General features: G+C 34.6%; 1 protein-coding gene across 6 annotated transcripts in view; it reads right to left on the minus strand.

Annotated features, from left to right (window-relative positions):
- LNPK (lunapark, ER junction formation factor) overlaps positions 1-22575 on the minus strand; it is an 84227-nt gene that overhangs the window by 36260 nt on the left and 25392 nt on the right. For all 6 annotated transcript variants that reach the window (XM_016950075.4, XM_016950076.4, XM_054679124.2 and 3 more), the window contains 3 exons: positions 15920-15960; positions 9594-9677; positions 9460-9511 (listed from right to left, as the gene is read on the minus strand). In XM_016950075.4, coding sequence (XP_016805564.1) covers positions 9460-9511; positions 9594-9677; positions 15920-15960 — 177 coding nt within the window. The remainder of the gene's footprint in view (positions 1-9459; positions 9512-9593; positions 9678-15919; positions 15961-22575) is intronic.

Here is a 22575-nt window from a genome sequence, read left to right on the forward strand (position 1 = left end):
ATAAGCAATTTCAGCAAAGTCTCAGGATACAAAATCAATGTGCAAAAATCACAAGCATTCCTATACACCATTAACAGACAAACAGAGAACCAAATCATGAGTGAACTCCCATTCACAATTGCTTCAAAGAGAATAAAATACCTAGGAATCCAACTTACAAGAGATGTGAATGACCTCTTCAAGGAGAACTACAAACCACTACTCAACAAAATAAAAGAGGACACAAACAAATAGAAGAACATTCCATGCTCATGGATAGGAAGAATCAATATCGTGAAAATGGACACACTGCCCAAGGTAATTTATAGATTCAATGCCATCCCCATCAAGCTACCAGTGACTTTCTTCGCAGAATTGGAAAAAACTATTTTAAAGTTCATATGGAACCAAAAAAGAGCCTGCATTGCCAAGACAATCCTAAGCAAAAAGAGCAAAGCTGGAGGCATCACACTTCCTGACTTCAAACTATACTACAAGGCTACAGTATCCAAAACAGCATGGTACTCGTACCAAAACAGATATACAGACCAATGGAACAGAACAGAGGCCTCAGAAATAACACCACACATCTACAACCATCTGATCTTTGACAAACCTGACAAAAACAAGAAATGGGGAAAAGATTCCCTGTTTAATAAACGGTGCTGGGAAAACTGGCTAGCCATATGCAGAAAGCTGAAACTGCATCCCTTCCTTACACCTTATACAAAAAATTAATTCAAGATGTATTAAAGACTTAAATGTTAGACCTAAAACCATAAAAAACCTAGAAGAAAACATAGGCAATACCATTCAGGACACAGGCATGGGCAAGGACTTCATGACTAAAACACTAAAAGCAATGGCAACAAAAGCCACAATAGACAAATGGGATCTAATTAAACTAAAGAGCTTCTGCACAGCAGAAGAAACTACCATCAGACTGAACATGCAATCTACAGAATGGGAGAAAATTTTTGCAATCTACCCATCTGACAAAGATATCCAGAATCTACAAAGAACTTAAACAAATTTACAAGAAAAAAATCAAACAACCCTATCAAAAAGTGGGCAAACGATATGAACAGACACTTCTCAAAAGACATTTATGCAGCCAACAGACACATGAAAAAATGCTCATCATCACTGGTCATCAGAGAAATGCAAATCAAAACCACAATGATGTACCATCTCACACCAGTTAGAATGGCGATCATTAAAAAGTCAGGAAACAACAGGTGCTGGAGAGAATGTGGAGAAATAGGAACACTTTTACACTGTTGGTGGGAGTGTAAACTAGTTCAACCATTGTCAAAGACAGTGTGGCAATTCCTCAATGATGTAGAACTAGAAATACCATTTGACCCAGCCATCCCATTACTGGGTATATACCCAAAGGATTATAAATCATGCTACTATAAAGACACACGCACATGTATGTTTACTGCGGCACTATTCACAATAGCAAAGACTTGGAACCAACCCAAATGTCCATCAATGATAAACTGGATTAAGAAAATGTGGCACATATACACCATAGAATACTATGCAGCCATAAAAAAGGATGAGTTCATGTCCTTTGTAGGGACATGGATGAAGCTGGAAACCATCATTCTGAGCAAACTATCACAAGGACCGAAAACCAAACACTGCATGTTCTCACTCATAGGTGGGAATTGAACAATGAGAACACTTGGACACAGGGTGGGGAACATCACATACCGGGGCCTGTCGTGAGGTGTGGGGAGGGGGGAGGGATGGCATTAAGAGAACTACCCAATGTAAATGATGAGTTAACGGGTGAAGCATACCAACATGTTACATGTATACATATGTAACAAACCTGCATGTTGTGCACATGTACCCTAGAGCTTAAAGTATAATAAAATAAATAAAATTGAATTATAGCAAAAAAATATACTATTGCAGATCATAGTGATGCATGATGTCTTCTATTTAATAACTTTACTAAAATCCCAAGAAAACAGAGATTACTTACGCCTGCCTGATGCATTTTCCAATATACATAACATCCCTGCTACAATGGTCAATCAAGCCAGATAGACAAAATGAAACATAAACCCTGATATGGCTTGGCTCTGTGTCCCCACCCAAATCTCATGTTGAATTATAATTCCCAATGTTTGGGGAGGGACCTGGTGGGAGGTGATTGGATCATGGGGATGGATTTCCTCCTGGCTGTTCTCCTGATAGCGAGTGAGTTCTCATGAGACCTGTTTGTTTAGAAGTGTGTAGCACTTCCTCTTTTGTGCTGTCTCTCCTACTCCTCCATGTAGGACATACTTGCTTCCCCTTCACCCTTCCGCCATGATTGTAGGTTTCCTGAGGCCTCCCAGCCATGCTGCCTGTACAATCTGCAGAACTGTGAGTCAATTAAACCTCTTTTCTTCATTTAAAAAAAAATATTTCACGTCTTCTGGGCGATTTGCAGTAACACACAAACATGCTATCTTTTCTCTCATACGGTAAGCTCGCCCGCACTCAGGAAATGCTTGCCCCTCCAGTTACCCATTTCTCTACTCCCTTTTACTCAAGAGTTGTCTCTTCTCATTGTATGTAACTTTTCTACTCCCATCCTTTCTAACCAGGCTTTTGCTCCCATCCTTTTACTAAAACTTTTCAAGGTCACCAAGGGCCTCTTTATTGCTACAATCAGTGGTCAATTCTCGACCCTCAACTTACTCAGCAGCAGTATTTGTCACAGATGATCACAACCTTGAAACACTCTCTTCACTTAGTGTCCAGGCTCCATACTCTCCTGGGTTACCCATGTCACTGGCCACTTCTTCTCAGTCTCTGTTCCTGGTTCTTCTTCCTTATCCTAACATCTTAATGCAAGAGTATGCTAAAGCATGACCCTTGGTCCTCTCATCTTCTTCCTCTGTAGTAACTTCCTTGGTAGCCTCATCCAGTCTCACTGTTTTAATGCCATCCACATACTAATGACACCCAAACTTGTATCTCCAGCCCAGATAATTCCTGTTTGCCAGACACGTATTCGACTGCTTTCTTGAAATCTCTAGTTGGATGTCTAATAGGTATCTCAAACAAAACATGTCCAAAATCAACCCTGTTCTTCACCACTCCATCTCAGACCCCCTCCAAAAAGGCACTTTCCACCATCTCAGTAAATGGCAACTCCATCTTTCCAGTTACTCAGGCCAAAATCTTTAAGGTCATCCTTGACTCCTCCTTCTTTGACTCCATATCCAATGCATCAATAAATCTTTTGGGTTCTATTTTAAAAATATATACAGAATCTGACTATTTCACAAACCACCTTAAGCTGGGGTGAAGAGAAAGAGGAAATTCAGTTTTAAAAAATATAAAAAATTAGTTTGTTTGTTTTTGAGACAGAGTCTTGCTCTGTTGCCCAGGATGGAGTGCAGTGGCACAATCTCGGTTCACTGCCAACTCCACCTCCCGGGTTCAAGTGATTCTCCTGCCTCAGCCTCCCGAGGAGCGAGATTACAGGTACCCACCACCACGCTTGGCTAATTTTTGTATTTTTAGTAGAGATGGGGTTTCACCATGTTGACCAGGCTGGTCTTGAACTCCTGACCTCAAGTTATCCGCCCGCTCCCAAAGTGCTGGGATTACAGGCGTGAGCCACCATGCCTGGCCTAGTTAATTATTTTTTAAAACCACCTCCAATATTACTATCCAAGGTCTAAACCAAGCTTGTCCAACCCATAGCCCACAGGCTGCTTGTGGCCCAGGATGGCTTTGAATGTAACGAAACACAAATTTGTAAATTTTCTTAAAACATTATGAGATTTTTTTTTTTTTTAGCATCAGCTATCATTAGTGTTAGTGTATTTTATATGTAGCTCAAGACAATTCTTCCGGTGTAGCCTAGGGATTGGATATCCCTGGTCTAAGCCATCATCAAATACTTTCCTACATTACTGCAGTAGCTTCCTAATTAATCTTCCTGCTTTCACTTTTGCTCCCTCTGCAGCCTCTTCTCAATACAGTAGACTTCCTTTTAAGACATCATTGAGACCATGTCAATACTCTGCTCAAAACAAAACAAAATTTCTTAGAAGAAAAAAAAAAACCTAATTGAGAACTGAAGGCCCTACATGAGATGCTCCCTTGTTACTTTTCTCACTGCCACTCTTCCTACTCTCCCCCTTGCTCAGTCTAGTCCAGTCATACAGGCCTCCCTGCTATTCTACAGACATGCTCTTCATGCAGGGTCTTTGCACTTACTGATTCCTCTATCTGGAATGTGCTTCCCTCAGGTGTATCTAAATGGCTCATACTCTCATTTCTTTCATCAAATGTCACCTTATCAATGAGGTGTTCCCTGACAATCCTGTTTTAAATGTCAACCTGCCCTCACTCAAGGTACACCCTATTCACCATCCTTTCTTTATTTTCTCCTAACAGTAATTTACTGTCTATCTATCTCCTCACTCCCCACAAAGGGAGAGAAATGTTTTTACCTGTTTTGTTCACTACTGTATCACCAGGGCCTAAAATGTACCTGGCAGATAGCACTCAGTAAACATTTATTGAAAAAAAAAAAAAAAAGAATAAATCAGACAGTAGTGCATAAAAATGAAATTTAGTTCTGTATACCAATTAAAACCTTAAAGACAAGTTTAATTTTCACCAGTTCCAAATATCTAGATTTCTTTAGAAATCTATAGAAATTATTCAGGAATTTACACTGTGGCAAATTCTATTTTTCACTTACATCCAAACTATTACATTTTAATCTACTAAAGACATTAAGTCTTTCCATCTCCCAGTCTATAATTTCTACAGAACTAGAATACTAAGCATCTAAGCAGAAAATAATTCCATTTAATGTGTATATATACATATGTTTACTTTTATGTTTGGTTATTCCTTCATATCAAGTGATGGCCCTGATTTTCTAAGATTAAGCACCCATAGATAAAAATTCCTTATTGAAAAGAGTTGGGGCAAAACTGTCAAAGTCATCAAAAACAAGGAAAGCCTGAGAAACTGTCAGAGCCAAAAGAAGCCTAAGAAGACAAGACAACAGAATGTAATGTTGTATCTGGATGGGATCCTAGAACTAAAAAGACATCAGATAAAAACTAAGGAAATATGAATAAACTATGGACTTTAGTTAACAATAAAGTATCAAACTGTTAACAAATGTACCACATGTTAATATAAGAGAAACTCAGCACAGGAGTAGGTGGGAGTATTTATATTATCTTTGCTATTTTTGTATACATCTAAAATTATTCTAAAAAATAAAGTCTATTGGGATGAGAGTGTAGAGACTAGGTTAGTTGAGGGTAATTATCTGGTAAACATGATACTCCCTTTAGTGTTAAACCTCAGCAAATCAAAAAATACTATCCTCAAAGTGTATAATCAATAATATTCATCATGAACAACTTAACAAAAAATAAAAAGAAAGATGCCTAGTACACATGAATCAAAGTTCTGATTCAGCAATCATGCAGGAGAGTTACTAAGATAAGGATATCACAATCAGATTCATTTTGGAAAGATCTTTTCAAGGGCACATAGGTACATACATATATCTTTTAGTATTTGTTTTCCACTTTCTATTGTTAAAGTTTAGAAACATGCTAAATTCTAAAAACAATAAGAAAGAAAACGAGAAAACAGCAGTTCAGCAAAAAAATAAAGACCTGACTTCAAATTCACAGAAATATGGAAATTAAAGTTAATGACTAAGTCACCTACAGAAATGATAGGAACTAAGAGATATTCAACACGAGTAAATTAAACACAAAACTGAAGTATAATTCTCAAAAAGTAGAATAAAGCTGGGATATAATTTAGAATTTTTTTTAAGTTAAGAAAAAATTCCAAACAGCAATTAATTACTACATACTTGGAAGAACAAAGAACACTACAATAGTGTACCCCAGAAGAAGTATTTTTTAAAATAAAAAAATTAGGTCATAAGCATAAGGTCAAAAACCATGTTACATTTACTTCTTTATTCCCATATTGTCTGCACATAACAGTTATTCAATATTATAGCTAAACGTTAATTCTTCCTAAAAGAATATCCGAAAGCAATGTCACAGGAATCCAAAGCATGCATTATAGAAAAATGACGGCTAGACAGATCAGCAGTCATTTTTCTATAATTTCAATAAGACATCAGAAGGAAAAAAATTATTTGGGTTTCAAACGTTACTAAGAAAAGATAAATTTAGATTTTTAAAATAATTATGTTGCCTAAATATCAATAAATACTTAAGAATGTTAGTAAAGGGGATCATAATTTTGTTCTTTAATAAGACAGAACATACATTAGTAAAAAGTAATAGCAAACAGCTTTCTACAAAATATCACATTTTAAAAATACATTCACTAAGGTCATTTTTAACGTATTTTTGGGAAAAGATTACTATAGTCAAGCTAATTAACAAATCCAAAAACTCAGTTACCTTTATGTGTGTGTCTGTGCATGTGTGTGTGTGTGTATTTGTGTGTGTGTTAACACAAGATCTACTTTCTTAGCAAATTTCAAGTATATAACACAGTATTAGTATTGTCACCATGCTGTACTTAAATCTCCTGAAGTTATTCACCTAAATAACTGCAATTTTGTATCCTTTGACTAACATTTCCCCATTTCTCCCATCCCTGCTCTCCACCCCTAGAAATAATATTTCTATTCTCTGCTTCTAAGAGTTTAACCAAAAAATATTCTTGGCTGAGCATGGTGGCTCACGTCTGTAATCTCAACACTTTGGGAGGCCGAGGTGGGCAGATCACTTGAGGTCAGGAGTTCAAGACCAGCTGAGCCAACATGGTGAAACCCCATCTCTACTAAAAATACAAACATTAGCTAGGTGCGGTGACACATGCTTGTAATCCCAGCTACTTGGGAGGCTGAGGCGGGAGGACCACTTGAACCTGGGAAGCCAAGGTTGCAGTGAACTGAGATTGTGCCACTGCACTCCAGCCTGGGGGACAGAGCGAAACTTTGTCTCTTGATTGATAGATTAGATAGATAGATAGATAGATAGACAGACAGACAGACAGACAGACAGATAGACAGACATAGATATTCTTGAAAAATTAGTACCAGTTATACAAAATGCTTTAGAAATTATAGAAATCTGCTTTATAGGCCAAAAAATGTTTTTGTATTTACTAGAAAGTATATATATTGCAGAAAAATTTAAACTGGTTATGAAAGTAGGAGTTTCATTACAAGTATATATCCCTAATTCATTTTAATCATATGTGAACTTTTACTTTTTGCAAAAGTGAAGGCTTCAAAATAAAAAAAAAATAGGTTAATATTTCTATGAACCAAAATCCTAATTATGGAAAATGTGGAGGTAGAGGGAATTCTTCCCATATAGCCCTGCCAATCAGAAAACTTAAACCTATTATGACTTATTTAATATCCATGATCTTTGTGAATACTTATAAAAATATTTCCTTTCAAAGATCTAAATGTCGTCCTACCTTTACAAAGCAGGTTATAATTCTGGGGGGTTGCAAAAATTGAAGTTAAATTTTTAAAAGTAACATATTCTATATTGCAATAAAACCCTTACAAACTATATTATTAAAGAAAGGTGCTGGGAAAACTGGCTAGCCATATGTAGAAAGCTGAAAACTGGATCCCTTCCTTACACCTTATACAAAAATCAATTCAAGATGGATTAAAGACTTAAACGTTAGACCTAAAACCATAAAAACCCTAGAAGAAAACCTAGGCATTACCATTCAGGACATAGGCCTGGGCAAGGACTTCATGTCTAAAACACCAAAAGCAATGGCAACAAAAGCCAAAATTGACAAATGGGATCTAAACTAAAGAGCTTCTGCACAACAAAAGAAACTACCATCAGAGTGAACAGGCAACCTACAAAATGGGAGAAAATTTTCGCAACCTACTCATCTGACAAAGGGCTAATATCCAGAATCTACAATGAACTCAAACAAATTTACAAGAAAAAAACAAACAACCCCATCAAAAAGTGGGCGAAGGACATGAACAGACACTTCTCAAATGAAGACATTTATGCAGCCAAAAAACACATGAAAAAATGCTCACCACCATCACTGGCCATCAGAGAAATGCAAATCAAAACCACAATGAGATACCATCTCACACCAGTTAGAATGGCAATCATTAAAAAGTCAGGAAACAATAGGTGCTAGAGAGGATGTGGAGAAATAGGAACACTTTTACACTGTTGGTGGGACTGTAAACTAGTTCAACCATTGTGGAAGTCAGTGTGGCGATTCCTCAGGGATCTAGAACTAGAAATACCATTTGACCCAGCCATCCCATTACTGGGTATATACCCAAAGGACTATAAATCATGCTGCTATAAAGACACATGCACACGTATGTTTATTGCGGCATTATTCACAATAGCAAAGACTTGGAACCAACCCAAATGTCCAACAATGATAGACTGGATTAAGAAAATGTGGCACATATACACCATGGAATACTATGCAGCCATAAAAAATGATGAGTTCATGTCCTTTGTAGGGACATGGATGAAATTGGAAATCATCATTCTCAGTAAACTATCGCAAGAACAAAAAACCAAACACCACATATTCTCACTCATAGATGGGAATTGAACAATGAGAACACATGGATACAGGAAGGGGAACATCACACTCTGGGGACTGTTGTGGGGTGGTGGAGTGGGGAGGGATAGCATTGGAAGATATACCTAATGCTAGATGACAAGTTAGTGGGTGCAGTGCACCAACATGGCACATGTATACATATGTAACTAACCTGCACATTGTGTACATGTACCCTAAAACTTAAAGTATAATAATAAATAAATTAATTAAAAAAAAAGAAAAGAGCAAAGACAAAAGTCATTGCAAACTCAGAGTATCTTTTCCCATGCCAGTCTTGGGAATATTTTATGTAACCACTTAATATAATGACAGTTAAAATTTTATATAACATTTAACGATGTAATAGTAATGACTTCATTAATAATATGGTAATACAACCTCAAAAATAGTTAACATTACACAGCAATAATTCAATTTTCATTTTTCTTCTTTCTAAATTATTTTATTCTAAAGTGTTATTTTAGAAAAAACTTAAAATTTCACAGAAATCATAACATTTTTCAAAAATAAAACATAAAAATGTAAGGATTTTCATAATAACAGATATTCCAAGAGACTATTATTTGAAAGTGGGAAATATTTACAAAATATTGATGAAATTATTTAAATTTTAAAAGATTAAAACCAATGATATATTTAATCTCAATACATATTTGACATCCTAACTTAACATATTCCCATAAAATCAAAATGAAATAAAATTATTGCCATCCACCCTAAGTCATATCCCAAATTACCAAATATAAATTTACACAGAAGCATTCTACATAAGTTTTTGCACACCTCCAACACACTTTTGAACTCACTTGGGTAATTATGGATCTTTCCAACAGCAGCAGCAGTTTCTACTAAGTTATTTACCTTGTCCAGGTCTTGCAGTTACAGCTGCTCCAGCAGATGGCGGCTCACACTCCTGTCAATTATAATAATGTTATTACAGTGACCTATTACGATGTGTAATTTATAATAAAATAGTAGTGATATCACAGTCTTACCTTTGCTTTCTTTGAGTCCGGATCAAACCTTTCAAGAATTAATTTAGCCGTCTTGTAAGTTTCTTTTTCCATGACTTCTTCAAGCTAAGAACAAAAATTTCCATAAATTGTCACACTTCAAAACGCACACTACTTATTTGTATAAGTCCTATTCAAAAAGGTTTAAATACCCTTAATATATCCAAATAGAATGAAAGACTTCCTACATTCGAATAATTAAAATCCAGATTTTAAAATGGCTTCTAACCTCTAATATGTTACTTGTACTTAACAGCTTTACTGCAAGGAAATACCAAATATTGCTAATTGTTTACATATAATGAGGAGAATAATTACATGCACCAACTTCAATAATGGAATGTGCAAAAATCTATCAGCCATCATTATTGGAAGTTATTAGACATGACAAGCAAATGACAGGCAATTCCTCAGATTTATTTCCTCATAGCACTTAATGCTATTAATTTAAAGAAGGTCGTTAGCCAAGAGCTTTACAAAATAAAATCTCTGTGCCAATTAACTGCTGTCAGCATCGATTTTAGATTATTTATTAGCAGAAGCAATTAGCTTGCTGCAAATGCAGTGAAAACTCACTAACTGGGAGAACAGCCATGGAATTTGCTCAAATGACTTTAAAAGATAACCCTCACCTCTTTTTTACTTAGACTCAAACAACTTTAGAGGAAAAAACTGAGCACAGAATTTAAGTAAAAATTTTACTGAGTTCTATGTTCACACTAGGGACTATAATTAAATCACTTCATTATTGTAGCGTTTTATTTACCATGCACTCAAGTCACTTTATAACTTAATACATGGGTTTAACTTAAAATATAATCACTAGTAAAGTATCACTAGCAGTTACGGATAGTTCAACATCAGAAAAAGTTGAACTTTAGTACAAGACAGTCATAGTAATGACAAATTACCTAATGTGTAGGATAAAGTGCTTTTGCAAAAATTGGAAAAGAACCTTTTCTTTCTCAGTGACCACTGATAACCACTTAGATTCATTAAATGTCATATTCATTCCAAAGGACATTTATTTTAAAATGCAACCCAAAGCACATTTACTGAGTTAAAAATATGCTGCCACAATAGCAGTTAACAGATTCCTCATTAAACACTCAATTCAACATTTAAGAGGTAGGTACTTAGATGAATGATTTATTAGCCTTGCCTTGGTTTAATGAAACTAAAATATTTTCCTATTTCAAAATTATTATAAATTCTCAAAATAAACAAGTTGACTTTTCTGATGTAAAGGAGATGTTTATAGTATCACTTTAGAGTTAGAAAAAAAAAACTAGGAACAGAGGTAGAAAGAGGGCATAATAAAATACATCCCCAAATCAACATAATCTACATGGAATATCAAAGAAGCAAATCCCTGATCTCTACACATTAGACTTTTGATTTTTTAGCAGTGTTGTGCAGTAAAACTTTATGTAATGATGAAAATGGTCTATGTCAGCATAATAGTAGCCACTAAGCCCTATGTGATAAATGAGCACTTAAAATGTTGCTTGTGCAACTGGGGAACTGAATTTGTACTTTTGTTTTGTTTCGTTTTGTTTTGTTTTAGATGGAGTCTCACTCTGTCACCCAGGCTGGAGTGAGTGGTTTCGGCTCACTGCAGCCTCCACCTCCCAGGTTCAAGCGATTCTCTGCCTCAGGCTCCCAAGTAGCTAGGATTACAGATGCGTGCCACCACACCCAGCTAGTTTTTGTATTTTTAGTAGAGACGAGGTTTCGCCATGTTGGCCAGGCTGGTCTCGAACTCTTGGCCTCAAGTGATCCACCTACCTTAGCCTCCCAAAGTGCTGGGATTACAGGTGTGAGCCACTGCGCCCAGCTGTAGTTTTATTTCATTTTAAATAATGTAAATGTAAACAGTCATACTGATTTGGACAGATAACTCTAGACTAAAACTACTACTAGGTTTAAAAAGATTAAACTGTGATCTTTAAAATAACACACAAAACTCCAAACCAAAATGCTACTTTATCGAATGATTGCATTCCTGGTAGATTATTCAGCAAGTATTCAAGTGTATCTATGTTTTTATTTATCTTAAATAAAATCAGTTTTTAAGTACTAAAAGACACAAATCTATTTCCCATTTTTTTGCATTTACTTCTAACAAAATATTTTCATATAATAGCTTAATTAACACACATCCATACAACATTTAAGTAATAATATGTTTTAAATACACTGTTCAGTGGAAAGAACATGAATTTGAAACTTCAAAGTGAGAAAAGATCTGGGTTCAACGCACATTTCTATTCTTAGAAGATTGTTAGCACTTTGTCAGCCTCAGTTTCTCCTCTGCATAGATATTTTAATACTTTCTTCATAGCACTACTGTGCAATTTAAAAAAATATAATGTAGGAGAAAGAGTCCACAACAGTGCCTAAAATATTAACATAATTTTCAGAGACTTCTCAATTACTCAGAATGGGCCTGAAACAAACTATTTCCAAAAACTCAACATATTAACCTCAAGATTCAGGAACAAGAAGCTAGAATTCTTGAGAATTCTCTCAATCAAGCTTGTCCAACCCTTAGCCACCAACCACATGTGGCCCAAGACAGCTTTGAATGCAGCCCAAAACAAATTCGTAAACTTTAAAACATTATAACATTTTTTTGCAATTTTTTATTTTTGAGCTCATCAGCTATCGTTAGTGTTAAAGAATGAATCATTTTTCTGTAATATGGTTGTACTAAAGGTTTTAGGGGCTTTTTTATTTTAAAAGATAGAATAATAAATACATGATTCTATTAAGAGTCAACATTGTGATGAGATTGTATATTTCTATAACATGTAAAAATTATTTCTACTTGATACAGCCATTACATCATAGAAAACATTAAAAGGGCACACTAGCACAAAATAAATGTGAAAAAAAGCTTTTTAAGTTTTGAAAGACAATTCTACAAATATTTAATACTAAAATTATCATTCTTGAAACAGAATTTTAAAACACACAAAGCATTAATTTCCCTAACCAATATTTACTCATGAAAAATATTCCAGATGTAAGAAAACTTTCTTTCATTTCTTTCATTTTGCATTAACTTTGCAATTCAGAGTATTAGGGAGCATGTTATACCATATAAACTCATCCTTTTATCATGCTGAAAATACTGTCTGGTATCCCTGATTTGGGGTTTGCTGTTGAAATTGATGATGCTTTTACTAATTCAGATGTTATATCATTTCCTTTCGTATAAGAGTATTCCACAATAATAGTCACATCTTTCTTCTTTTCATTTCTTCTGTTATTGTGTAGCCTAAGGTGAATATTCAAACACTGGGAAAAGCCAGAAAATATTACTGGGTAATACAAAAATGTAACATTTTAAGCCGCTATAAGGTTAAGAACTCTATAGAGAATAAAAGCTAAAATTGCCAATTTAAGGACTTCTTTTGCTTCCAAAACTTATTTCATGGAATATCATGCACAGGATTTGTACAAAGTATACTTTATACATTTATATAAATTATAGTAGTTATATAAACATTTTTATTTGCAAGAATGACTCACCATTAATAAGAGAGTGCCATAATTGCCCACAAAACTGATTAGATTGTACCACTTCTCTATGATTCTGTACTGTTCCCAGAAATGTCAACATTAACCTGTAACTCAGCATGTCAGAATTTCTTGCTCTTGCCTTCAGCTGACATTAGTGAATTCCTTTGAACTAGTAACATCTGTAGTTGATTGTTAAGCTTTCATTCTCAGGGAACTATAACACTTTTCCTCATGTTCCCAATTTCTCAAGTGATTTTTCTCAAGATTCAGAAAAACACAGATTTCCCAAGGAATGCTGGAAATTACCACATAGGACTAATATTCTGAAAAAGCACAAAATTTTCATGAAGCCATTTAAAGAGGTAATCTTGACTCATGTACTTTGATAGAGCTTGATTTTTGAACTGTTTTGAAGGAATGCTCATGGATGCAGAGGGATTATCTGCTTGCACAGATTACTCAGTGATTATTAAAAACTCAAGTTTTTTGTTAAAGGGCCACAAAATACGTGAATGGTAAAATGCACACAGATCTAGACTTGGGAATTTTTTAGATAACTAAAGATTACTTCCTAACTTTATAATAATAATACTTACATTAAGCTCTTAAAATATTAAGATGCTCTTTCCTAATTTAACTTTTTAATCAATTGATAATTCATATCTGTCATTACAAATTACAATTTTACAAATTTCAAATTACATTACAAATCTATTCAGATTAAAGGGATGCATCCCCAAGGAAACCACTTTTAATAAAACATCAAGTAGTGACCAGCATGACCAACATAGTGAAGCCCCGCCTCTACTAAAAATACAAAATTAGCCAGGTGTGGCGGTGCATGCCTGTAATACCAGCTATTTGGGAGGCTGAGGCAGGAGAATCACTTGAACCTGGGAGGCAGAGGTCGCAGTGAGCCGAGATTACACCACTGCACTCCTGCCTGGGCAACAAGAGCAAAATTCCATCTCAAAAAAAGAAAAAAAAAAAACCAAAGTGTAAAACTACTCAAACAAAGCAGCTCTGTTAAAGGCTTGAACAGTCAAGATCACAAACTAGTTCGAGTAGCAAACAGTATTATAACCAACAATAATCAAGTAAATGCAAATTGTGTTTAATTAATAATGTGAATTAGAGCCAACATTTTTCTTTAGTCAAACTGCAAGAGAAATGCCATATTGAATTATTAATACTGATGCCTAATGAACCATTTAAACATGCAGAGCTATTGAACTCAACTTTTTCAACTGTTGTCAGACTTAAAACGAAACATCTTCTATGTTGCGATTCCTTTAAAGCCTATTTAAAAAGTAGTAAATAGCTTAACTTATCCTTTCACACAACTTTCCAAGTCAGCTCTGTTACTCTATTGAGAGATTTTCCCAAATCATATGTCCTTCAAGATCCTGTTTTCTGGCCATATGATGCCAGTGACATTGGGCTGCTTCTCATCACTTAGGACCTTTTTCTTTTCTGCTTTCCTTTGTCTTCCTCTTTATCTTTTCTACTTTAACTAATATTTCTCCATTTTGGTATAAAGCAGGACTTGTCTCTGATCACCAGTACCAGCTCTTCTTTTTATCTCATCAGCAAGTCAAACCAATCATATCACAACTTCTAAATCACTGACACCATTAGTATTTCCTCACTTTGAATTTCTGGCTGTTCCATAATGTGCAGAATAGCAGAAACATAATAATAAGACATTTCTGTTTGGCAATTTAGGACCACCAAAATTGCCAATGCAATTTTGATAAATACCTCACAGGACACCCAATAAGGAGCAAACAAATAAAGCTAAGGAATCCTTTCAAAATTAAAGTTCTCTTACTTTTCAGGTACTTAAAGCCCTTAAAACCAGTATCTATTATCATCAAATCACAGAATAATTTTTAACATTAGTCTTAACCTTCACAATATTGGTTTCTTAATTATTACTTGTTACATACTAGACTAAAATATATTGAATTGATCATTTGCACCTGATTAAATTTTATTAAATACATTTCTATACAATATAATACTATCAGCAGTTATCATTTTCACACTTCAAAAATAATCATTAAAAAATTAGCAGCTCTATGTCAAACACCAACTTCAATTCACTTATTACAGACTACTATATATCAATATCTAGAGCGCCTTCTGTCTTACTCTTGGTCCTCTTTCCAACACATCTGAAGGGATGCATCAACTAGCCCCACAATAGATATCCATGTGATCAGAGTTACTGATAGAAAGTGGAAAACTCTGAAGAAAACAATTATCTCTCTCTCTCCCATCTCTTCTTCAGTATTTTCATGTTGAATTGCTCTCTTACAACCAATCTTCTTGATTCCCTCTCTTTCTTGGTGTCAAGAAAACCTGAGAACTGACACGTGGAGATATTTTTGTCCTTTTTTATTTAGCTGTAATAAACAATCTGGTACCCACATTTTTACCCTCTCTGCCTCATTTAGGCCTCCAATATGACTCATTTACTTACTTCTCAGCTTCCAACTGATACAGATTCTCAGAATCTCAAAAGTCCTTCTAAACTACTTTTTCCTGTCAATCATTATTAACTAGCAAAAATATTCACAATTTCACTTCATCATTAAAATGCTATCTAAAAGCGTATTATTAACCAGCAAAAATATTCACAATTTCACTTCATCATTAAAATGCTATCTAAAAGCATATTTCTTCCTTGGAGAGTTATTAACTTCCAACACATAAACATTAATTATTCAGTTCTTATTAGTTTAATATAAATTAATTTTAAATAAAAGTTAACTTACTATTTTTTTCCTCTGGGATTTTAAATCATCCAATGCTTCATCTAGAAAGCAAGATTTAAATCAAAGATTAAGATATTTAGATATAAGAAAAAATCATGCCAAATGACACATGGTAGCAAACACAAGAAAACTTTCTTATTTTAGGATTTTTCAAAATTTAACTGATGTGTAGAGACAAAAATTATCTCAATCTTCACCCACATATAGTTCATATTTTTGCCTGTATTATATATTATAGGCCATTGAGGTGAAAAATTGACTTTACATAGTATAAAGCACCTTTCTAAATTGAAATATATACAAATACTTTTTAATGTGTTCAGAAACATTACTTTCTACTATTTCTTTTTCCTTTCAACACCTCACCCACATTAATTTACAAAATTAGTATCGAATCTGTTTTTATACACTGGTAATAAAAATGTTCTCTTTGTTTATAAGGAAATAAATCCATATTTTACTTAGTCAAGCCTGAAGATATTAAGCACGACTTTTTTAAAAACCTAGAAAATCTACCTTATTGCATCTGAGAAGGGACATGGAAAAAATACTAATAACTTTTCAAAATTAAACATTTCTAAGATTTGCCCGCTTATATAGGTTGGCATGGTGGAACAGAAAGAATCACCTCAGAGGATATCTTTTATGAATGTCAATGTTTGATTTACAAATTATTTAAGTTTCTAGTTTTTCTCTAGAAATATTTAACTAATATAGATTGAAACACTATTCCCTATGGAAAGCAGAACTTATGGCTTGAATATTATCAAATGAAATGTAAATAATTGTTCTTAATACTTAATTAAATTTATAAATAAAATTATTACTTCTTCACTGAAATTCTAGGTAACAAATACCTGAATACCCAACTCAAAGTACATCATTTATGTAAAAATTCAAGGAAACACAAACATATAAAAAGATGATTTTACTATAAAACTTTTTTTCAAAATAGATTAAGCAGTCTTTAATGTGATAGCTAACTTGTTACTAAAAGCAGAGGAAATCTGCTAACATCTTCAAAGAGAATAGTAATTTTTTGTTAGATAAGACCAAGCCAAACATCTGTACTTTAATCCAAGGGTTAGCAAACTTATTCTGTAAAGGAAAAAGTAAGTATTTTGGGCTTTATGGGCCAAAAAGCAAAATCAAGTCTGTATTTTTTTGTTTTTTGAGACAGGGTATTGCTCTGTCACCCAGGCTGGAGTGCAGTGGCATGATCTCGGCTCACTGCAGCCTCTGCCTCCAGAGTTCAAGCAATTCTTATACCTCAGTCTCCCAAGCTGGAATTACAGGTGTGTACCACCACACCAAGCTAATTTTTGTATTTTTAGTACAGACAGGGTTTCTCCATGTGGGCCAGGATGGTCTCGAACTCCTGACCTCAGGTTATCCACCTGCCTTGGCCTCCCAAAGTGCTAGATTACAGGCATGAGCCACTGAGCCCAGCCTAAGAAATACAAAAGAAATACAAAATTTCCACAAACTTTATAGACTAAATTCAAATACAGGTTGAGTATCTCTTATCTGAAATGCTTGGTGCTAGAAGTGTTTCAGATTTCAATTTTTTTTAAATTTTGGAATATCTGCAGAATACACCCCAGCTGAGCATCTCAAATCCAAAAATCCAAAATCCAAAATGCTCCAAGGACCATTTCCTTTGAGTATCATGTTGGCATTCAAAAAATTTTGGATTTAGGGGGATTTCAGATTTTGAATTTTCAGATTTGGGATGTTCAACCTATATAATAATTGAGTTCAATTTTTTGTAATATAAGTCTACCAGGGAAAAGAATGTAATACTTTCAGGGGTGGATAACATTTCACTTAATTGAGGTTCAAAGCTAAGTGTTCTCTATCATCAAAACTGATTGCAAATGATAATCCATTAATGCTGATCTGTAATGAGATTTTACATATTTGATTTTTTAATGTCTTTTCACACAGGTAGTTACTGCCAAATACTGATATCAATCCACAGGCATAGGATTTTAATTGAGCATATTCACTAGTTTGAAAGGCATTTATAAAATTCTATTAGATTCTTCTCTTGGCATTTGCCTTTTAGAGTATTATTACATTGGAAGTTAATCACCTCCAATCAAAGACTGAAGCTCTTCAATTATACAGTGAAATGGATTTAGAAAAACGGAAATTTCCTTTGCACTTGCCTTGAGGTCTGAAAAATTCTACTGGAACTATAATTTCACCTCGGATAATGCATCTGCTACAAATTTGTGTGGGAATGGCAATCCTGCTTCTTGTTTCCATTTTTATAGCACTTTTAAAAAAATTACTTGTCATTACAATGTTGTTTTCTAAATGACTTTACCACATTATAGGTTTTGCATATATACATTGTTTTGCCTTGCAATCTTAGGTTGGATTAATTAAGAACCATTATCAAGGCTGTAGCAAAAGCTAATTTCCAAAGCCAGTCAGTATTCAAACACAGTGACTGAAGATGTTCCTTCTCATTTGAAGTATTTCAATCTAGGTTTTGAGCTCAAAATATGACAATAAAACTTTGTCATTGCTAAGCCATCAAACTGCTGTGAGGCAAGTCAAGATAGCTTCTATTCATGATTAAAATTCACATAACTGACAATGGTTAAGTCCATGAGAGCAATGAAGTTCCCTTTGACCCTACACAATGACAAATTCAAGTATGTTCTGCGAAGTACCTGTTGTTGAATAATACAATGAATAACCATAGACTGTAAACACCTTACAGTTTCAAAAGTTTTGTACAATTTGTACAACTAAGTCTTTTTCTGTTACATATTTTTACCAGCAGTAGTTACAGTACATCTTAGCAGATTCCACTTCAGGTTGTAGTAAACTGCTGTTTTCTAAACTTCACTGAAAATATTCTCACCTAAAATTGTTCTGCAAAGACTTTTTATAGAGACTAATTCTTCAGTCACTTCAAGCTCAGCGTGGACAACTCAAACTACAATTGAGCAGTATTGATAGCATCTGTCAACTCAACAACAGCCAAGGAAGATCACTTGAAATCATTTGCCTTGTTCTTTAATTGACTACTCATGTTTGTTTTTCTGACTTTTTCTCAATTCTTCAGGCAACTGTTCTTGCTGAAACATTACTAGTCTTAAGTGTATTTTCCCTGAATACATTTCTTCTGCTGCAGCAATCAAACACAATTTAATTAACTCATAATTGGTAAATGGCTTTCCTTTCTTCACAAACAAGCCACTCAGAAACTTTCTTTGACTGAAGCCCCATTTTCCCTTTTAGTTTTATGGAGCAATTCTGCAACAATATATTCCATTTTAAATTTTCTAATTTTTATGACCATTGCTTTCTGTGAGTTGGGAATATGATGATAAGTAGTTAGTATGGTAATGTCAAATACATATTGTACTCTTTTAGCACAGCTATAACGTCACTGCATAAAAAATACAATGCTTTGCATTTTGATAATAAAATAGTCCACATTCCATTATGTACTAAAAGTGCAACATTCAAAGTCCACTTTTCTTTTCTGGTTTTTACATGATGGGTACGCATGGGTGATAAAAATAAAATAAAATTGTCACAGTACAAAAATACACATGGCACTTAAAAAATGCTGTAAAGTTATAACTGCGTCGGTCGTACAACAGTGTGAAATGATGAAATGATTAGTCCTACAAGTGCCTGAAGTGATGAGAGCACCACATACAGTCTGTCACAGCTACTCAATTCTGCTATTGTAGGAGGAACACAGCTAAAGACAGCATGACTGTGTTCCAATAAAAACTGAAATTTGAATTTCATATAAATTTTACATGTCAAAATATTATTCATTTTAATATTGCAATAATTTAAAAATATAAAAGCCAATCATGAGCTGTACAAAGCAGTGGGCAGGACTTGGCTTCCAGGCTGCAGCCATCAATCCCTGCTTTAATTTATACAGGGTCCAACTTGTAAAACAAAACAAGTAAAAATAATCGAGAATAAAAAACAAGGACAGGACCAACAGCTTCAGGCTTAAAAAAATACTATGTGACTGCAAGACAATCTTTTACAAAGTTGATTTTAAACATACAGGTAATACCTATTAAAATGAATTAGTACAATTAAAAACAAAAAGAACCTCTGAAATATATTTTAAAGCAAAAAAAAATCCCTTTCATAACCACGTCCAGATCTGCCTATTTATTACATAAGTTAAAAATATTCATACATTTGATTTCCTTAAAGAAGTGTTCCAAAGGACTCTTGAAAAAGGTTTCTTATTTTTTTTTTTACTATCTTGCTATTCCTTGGAGTCAGAAAGCATATTTGCTTTCAACTTCTTCCTATTCTTCTACCATCTGCTATATTACTAAATATCACCAAAAACAGTATCAGAAGCTTAAATTTCCTTAATCTGATAAAAAGCATTAACATTTTTTAAAACTATAGCAAACATCATACTTAATGGTAAAATATTAAACATTTTTTCCATTAAAATCAGGAACTAGACAAGGATACCTGCTATTTCCACTTCAAGTGAATACTGTACTCAGTCCTAACCCATTTAAGCAAGAAAAATAAAAGAATAAGAATTGGAAAAGAAGAATCAGTGCCATCAGCTCACATTTGTATAACACTTTGCAATTTTTATATGCTTTCATATATAGTAACATTTACTACTTTTAACAGTCCTACCAAAACAAATATTCCTGTTTTCATTTTATTTTTTTGTGGGTACATAGTGGCCATATATATTTATGGGATGCATGAGATGTTTTGACATAGGCATACAATGTGAAATAAGCATATCATGAAGAATGCGGTATCCTTCCCCTCGAGCATTTATCCATTGAATTGTAAACAATCCAATTATACTCTTTATTTTAAAATGTACAGTTATTATTGACTATAGTCACCCTATTGTGCTATCAAATACTAGGTCTTACTCATTCTTTCTGTTCCCATTTTATAAATTAAGAAACTGTAAGGTTCAGCTGGGCGCAGTGGCCCATGCCTGTAATCCCAGCACTTTGGGAGGCTGAGGCAGGTGGATCACTTGAGGCCAGGAGTTTGAGACCAGCTTGGACAAAATGGTGAAACCCTGTCTCTACTAAAAACACAAAAAAATTAGCTGGGCATGGTGGCGGGTGCCTGTAATCCCAGCTACTTGGGAGACTGAGGCAAGAGAATTGCTTTAATCCAGTAGATGGAGGTTGCAGTGACCTGAGATCGTGCCACTGCACTGCAGCCTGGTCAACGGAGTGAGACTCCATCTCAAAAAAAAAAAAAAGAAAGAAAGAAACTGTAAGGTTCAGGGAACTTGTTTGTAGTACAAAAAGATGGCCAGTGTGGCTGGAGCAGAAGTGAACAAAGGAGAGTGAAAGATGAGGTTGAAGAAATACGAACAAGCTAGAAAGTCAGGATATGAATTCAGATTTCATTCTGGTTGCAATGGGAAGCTATTAGACAATTTTAAGCAAAAGACACACAAGATCTGATTTATACCTTAAAAACAGACTAGTGAAGAAGCAATTGTGCAAGCAAGAGATGATAATGAATTAGAACTGTAGTAGTAAAGAAAGTGAGAACTGGTCAGATTCAAGATAATTTTGGAGGTAAAGATTATATGACTTGCTGGTAATGTGAATGAATATGAAAGAAGAATCAAAATAGCTCCCAGGCTTTTGGTCTTGTGATGGTTAATTGTATACGTCAACTTGATTAGGTCACACAAGGTATCCAGATAATTGGTCAAACATTATTCTGGGTGTCTGTGAGGTTGTTTTGGGGTAAGATTAGCATTTCAATCAGTACACTGAGTAAAGCAGATTGCTCTCCCTAATGAAGTGGCCCTCAGCCAATCAGCTGAAGGCCCAAATAGAACAAAAAGTTTGCCTCTCCCTCCAGTGAGTGAGAACACACCATGCCCGACTCCCTGGAGCTAGGACATCTATCTTTTCCTGCCTTCAGACTCAAACTGAAACATCAGCTCTTTCTGGGTCTTGAACCCGCTAGCTTTCAGACTAGAACTTACACTTACTGGCTCTCTTGGTTCTCAGGCCTTCAGACTTAGATTGGAACTAAACCATTAGCCCTCCTGGGTCTCCAGCTTGCTAACTGCACATCTTGGGACTTCTCAGTCTCCATAATTGCATGAGCCAATTCCTTATAATATTTCCTATTGGTTCTGTTTCTCTGGAGAACCCTAACTAATGCAAGTTTTAACTATTAGTCATATAGGGTAAACATTTACTGAGATGGAGAAGACAAAGGGAAGAGCAGACATGAGGGAGTGGGAATAAAGGGGAGGAGCAATATTAATTCTCTTTTGGCCATGTTACTTATGAGATGCCTACTAAACTCGTAAGTGGAAATGTCAATTACACAGTTAGGTATACAAGTCTACAGCTGAAGGGAAGAGACTGGACTAAAGACTTAGATTTGGGAATCATTAACAAATAGGCAATATTTGAATCTGTGGAAGTGAATAAAATCACCTAGAGATGTACTGTCTAATGTATTAATAATAGCCAGGAGCCACATGGGGCTATTTAAATTTAAGCTATTTAAAATCCAGTTCTTCATTTACACTAGCCTCATTTCAAGTGCTCAACAGTCACAAATGGCTAGCAGATACCATACTGAACAGTAGATACAGATTATTCTCATCATAGAAGGTTCTATCAGACAGC

Source organism: Pan troglodytes, chromosome 13, assembly GCF_028858775.2.
Source record: "Pan troglodytes isolate AG18354 chromosome 13, NHGRI_mPanTro3-v2.0_pri, whole genome shotgun sequence".
In the NCBI taxonomy this organism is placed as follows: Eukaryota; Metazoa; Chordata; class Mammalia; order Primates; family Hominidae; genus Pan; species Pan troglodytes.